This window comes from Populus alba, chromosome 1 (assembly GCF_005239225.2).
Source record: "Populus alba chromosome 1, ASM523922v2, whole genome shotgun sequence".
Lineage (NCBI taxonomy): Eukaryota > Viridiplantae > Streptophyta > Magnoliopsida > Malpighiales > Salicaceae > Populus > Populus alba.
Window position 1 is genome coordinate 44,028,130 of NC_133284.1, and position 2,594 is coordinate 44,030,723.

General features: G+C 41.0%; 1 protein-coding gene across 1 annotated transcript; it reads left to right on the plus strand.

Annotated features, from left to right (window-relative positions):
• The first annotated feature begins 391 nt into the window (after positions 1-391).
• Positions 392-2,324, plus strand: LOC118043405 (polyphenol oxidase, chloroplastic). Its single transcript, XM_035051373.2, has one exon. The coding sequence runs from the start codon at positions 427-429 to the stop codon at positions 2,146-2,148; it is 1,722 nt and encodes a 573-aa protein (XP_034907264.1). The 5' UTR covers positions 392-426; the 3' UTR covers positions 2,149-2,324.
• The last annotated feature ends 270 nt before the right edge of the window (positions 2,325-2,594 follow it).

Sequence of the window (2,594 nt, forward strand, 5' to 3'; positions counted from 1 at the left end):
TTATTATTTTTTATATAATAATTAATTAAAATTTTAATGTCCCAGGACCTTCTTTTTTTTTTTTTTTTTTTTTTTTTATCTTTTAGCATGAAGTACTATTTTGTAATAAGGTCATTTGATTCCAAGCACGAAAAGTAAATAAGATTTTAGTAGAAAGTCTGAATGCAAGAGAATCGAGAGAGAAAAAAGTGTACGGGTGGAAGGTAGCCTGCTGCGTGATCATCCAAAATAAAACGAAATTTAGAAAAGTCAAAATGGTTTCGCCACTTGTCAAGATCCCAAAGGAAATAGCAATATTTCGTATCAACTTTAATTAATAAGTCACTAAATGAAAAGTAGTATTGTACTAGAATTAGTATTCCCTCATCCTATAAAAAGGGCCTTTAACTTTTCTTTATCCATCACAAAACAACCAATTTCCAAACCATGGCCTATAACCTATCTCCTCTCACCACCTCCCCGGCTGCTATTTCCACCTCCTCTCTGTGCCCCTCAATCCTGAAAAAACACTCTCCATTTGTGGCTAGAAATCAAAGCCATCCCAATTTTCATACAGTTTCATGCAAAGCCAGAAATGATGATCACCAGAACCCTTCCACGAGAAGGGATGTCCTCATTGGTCTAGGAGGTCTCTATGGAGCAACCAATCTCAGCGATCCATTTGCTTATGCTAAGCCAATCCAACCTCCGGACATAGCTGACTGTAGCGTGATAAACGAGCCTGATCCTGAAAATCCCACAAACTGTTGCCCTCCATTAACAAGGAAGATCATCGACTTCAAGCTCCCTTCTCAAAATGAGCCATTGCGAATTAGACGCCCTGCTCATCTAGTAGATGAAAACTACATTGCCAAATATAATAGAGCCATTGCGCTAATGAAACAACTCCCCGAAGATGACCCACGAAACTTCACACAGCAAGCCAATGTCCACTGTGCTTACTGTGATGGTGGTTATCACCAAGTAGGGATGCCGGACTTGAATTATCAAGTTCACTTTAGTTGGCTGTTCTTTCCCTGGCACAGATACTATCTCTACTTCTACGAGAGAATCTTGGGCAAACTGATCAATGATCCCACTTTTGCTTTACCATTCTGGAATTGGGATTCCCCTCAGGGCATGCAAATACCAGCCTTCTTTGCCGACCCTAAATCGGCAGTCTATGACCCGCTCCGTGACAAGACTCACCAGCCACCAAAAATTATTGATCTTGACTTCCCCGGTGTAGACTTTCCTTTGCCAGACCCAGTTCAAGTGGCTAGCAATCTCAATGTAATGTATAGGCAAGTGGTGACTGCGAAGTATCCTACGCTCTTTATGGGTCGACCATACCGTGCCGGAGATGAACCAGAACCTGGAGCTGGCTCACTCGAGGATGTCCCACACACTACAGTTCACATCTGGACCGGTGACGCAGACCAACCGAATCGTGAAAACATGGGTGTTTTCTATGCAGCCGCGAGAGATCCCATCTTTTTTGCTCATCATGGGAACATTGACCGATTGTGGGAAGTATGGAAGAAATTACCAGGTGGAAAGAGAGAGAATTTCACCGACCCTGATTGGCTCGACGCAGCATTTCTTTTCTACGATGAGAACGCTAATCTAGTCCGAGTTAAGATTAGGGATTGTCTTGACACGAGAAAGTTGAGATACGGGTTTCAAGATGTTGCCAGTCCCTGGATCAACGCTAGACCAAAACGAAAGCCAAACAAACCAAAGCCGACAGTGCCAGTAGATACGGCAGACCCAACAAAACCAATCGGTCTGTTAAACAAAACTGTAAATGTTGTGGTTCAGAGACCTAACAAAAGGAGAAGTAAGAAAGAAAAAGAAGAAGAAGAAGAAGTTCTAGTGATTGAAGGGATTGAGTATCGAATAGATCAATATGTCAAGTTTAACGTGCTCATAAATGACGTGCCCGACACACCTGGTAAAGCAGACGACGCAGAGTTTGCTGGAACCTTTGTCAACGTGCCTCATAATCGTAACAAGACAGTAAAGACAAGTTTGAGGTTGGCAATTTCTGAGCTATTGGAGGATTTGGAAGCTGAAGATGATGAAAGTGTGGTGGTGACTTTGGTGCCGGTAACAAATATAGGTGAGGCTACCATTGGCACTCTCAGGATTGAGCTTCTCAAGGATTGATCATCATAAAAGGAAACTTATCCTTTCGTTTTTAATCATGTCAAGTAATTCGGTTAGCAATTTTATACCAGGTCAGAGCTTCTGTTTCAATAAGGTCCCTGTTTAACATGAGTGTTCCATTACTCTTGTAAACAAAATCTGATCGTCAATAAAAAGAAACCTTGTTTTTAATTTCATGTTCTGTTTTCTTCACTTTCCTTTTCTCTCTTAAATAAGATATGACGTTCCTCTTCGTCTCGAGTAATTTGGTTACCCGATATTATTTCGAAAATTATTTCCTCATAGTATCTTTGTAGCCGTCTGTTTCTCAAACGAGCAAAAACAGAAAGGGATTATTATCCTTTACAACAGCGAATTAGTATAGGCACCCTGTCTCTCTGACTAACAAAAAAGAAAATAAAAAACTAATGCCCATGGCATTTTCACCATGGAGGACTGTAACAGTG

Coding starts and splice junctions, on each gene's coding strand:
- LOC118043405 (XM_035051373.2), top strand. CDS start 427: ATGGCCTATAACCTATCTCCTCTCACCACCTCCCCGGCTGCTATTTCC.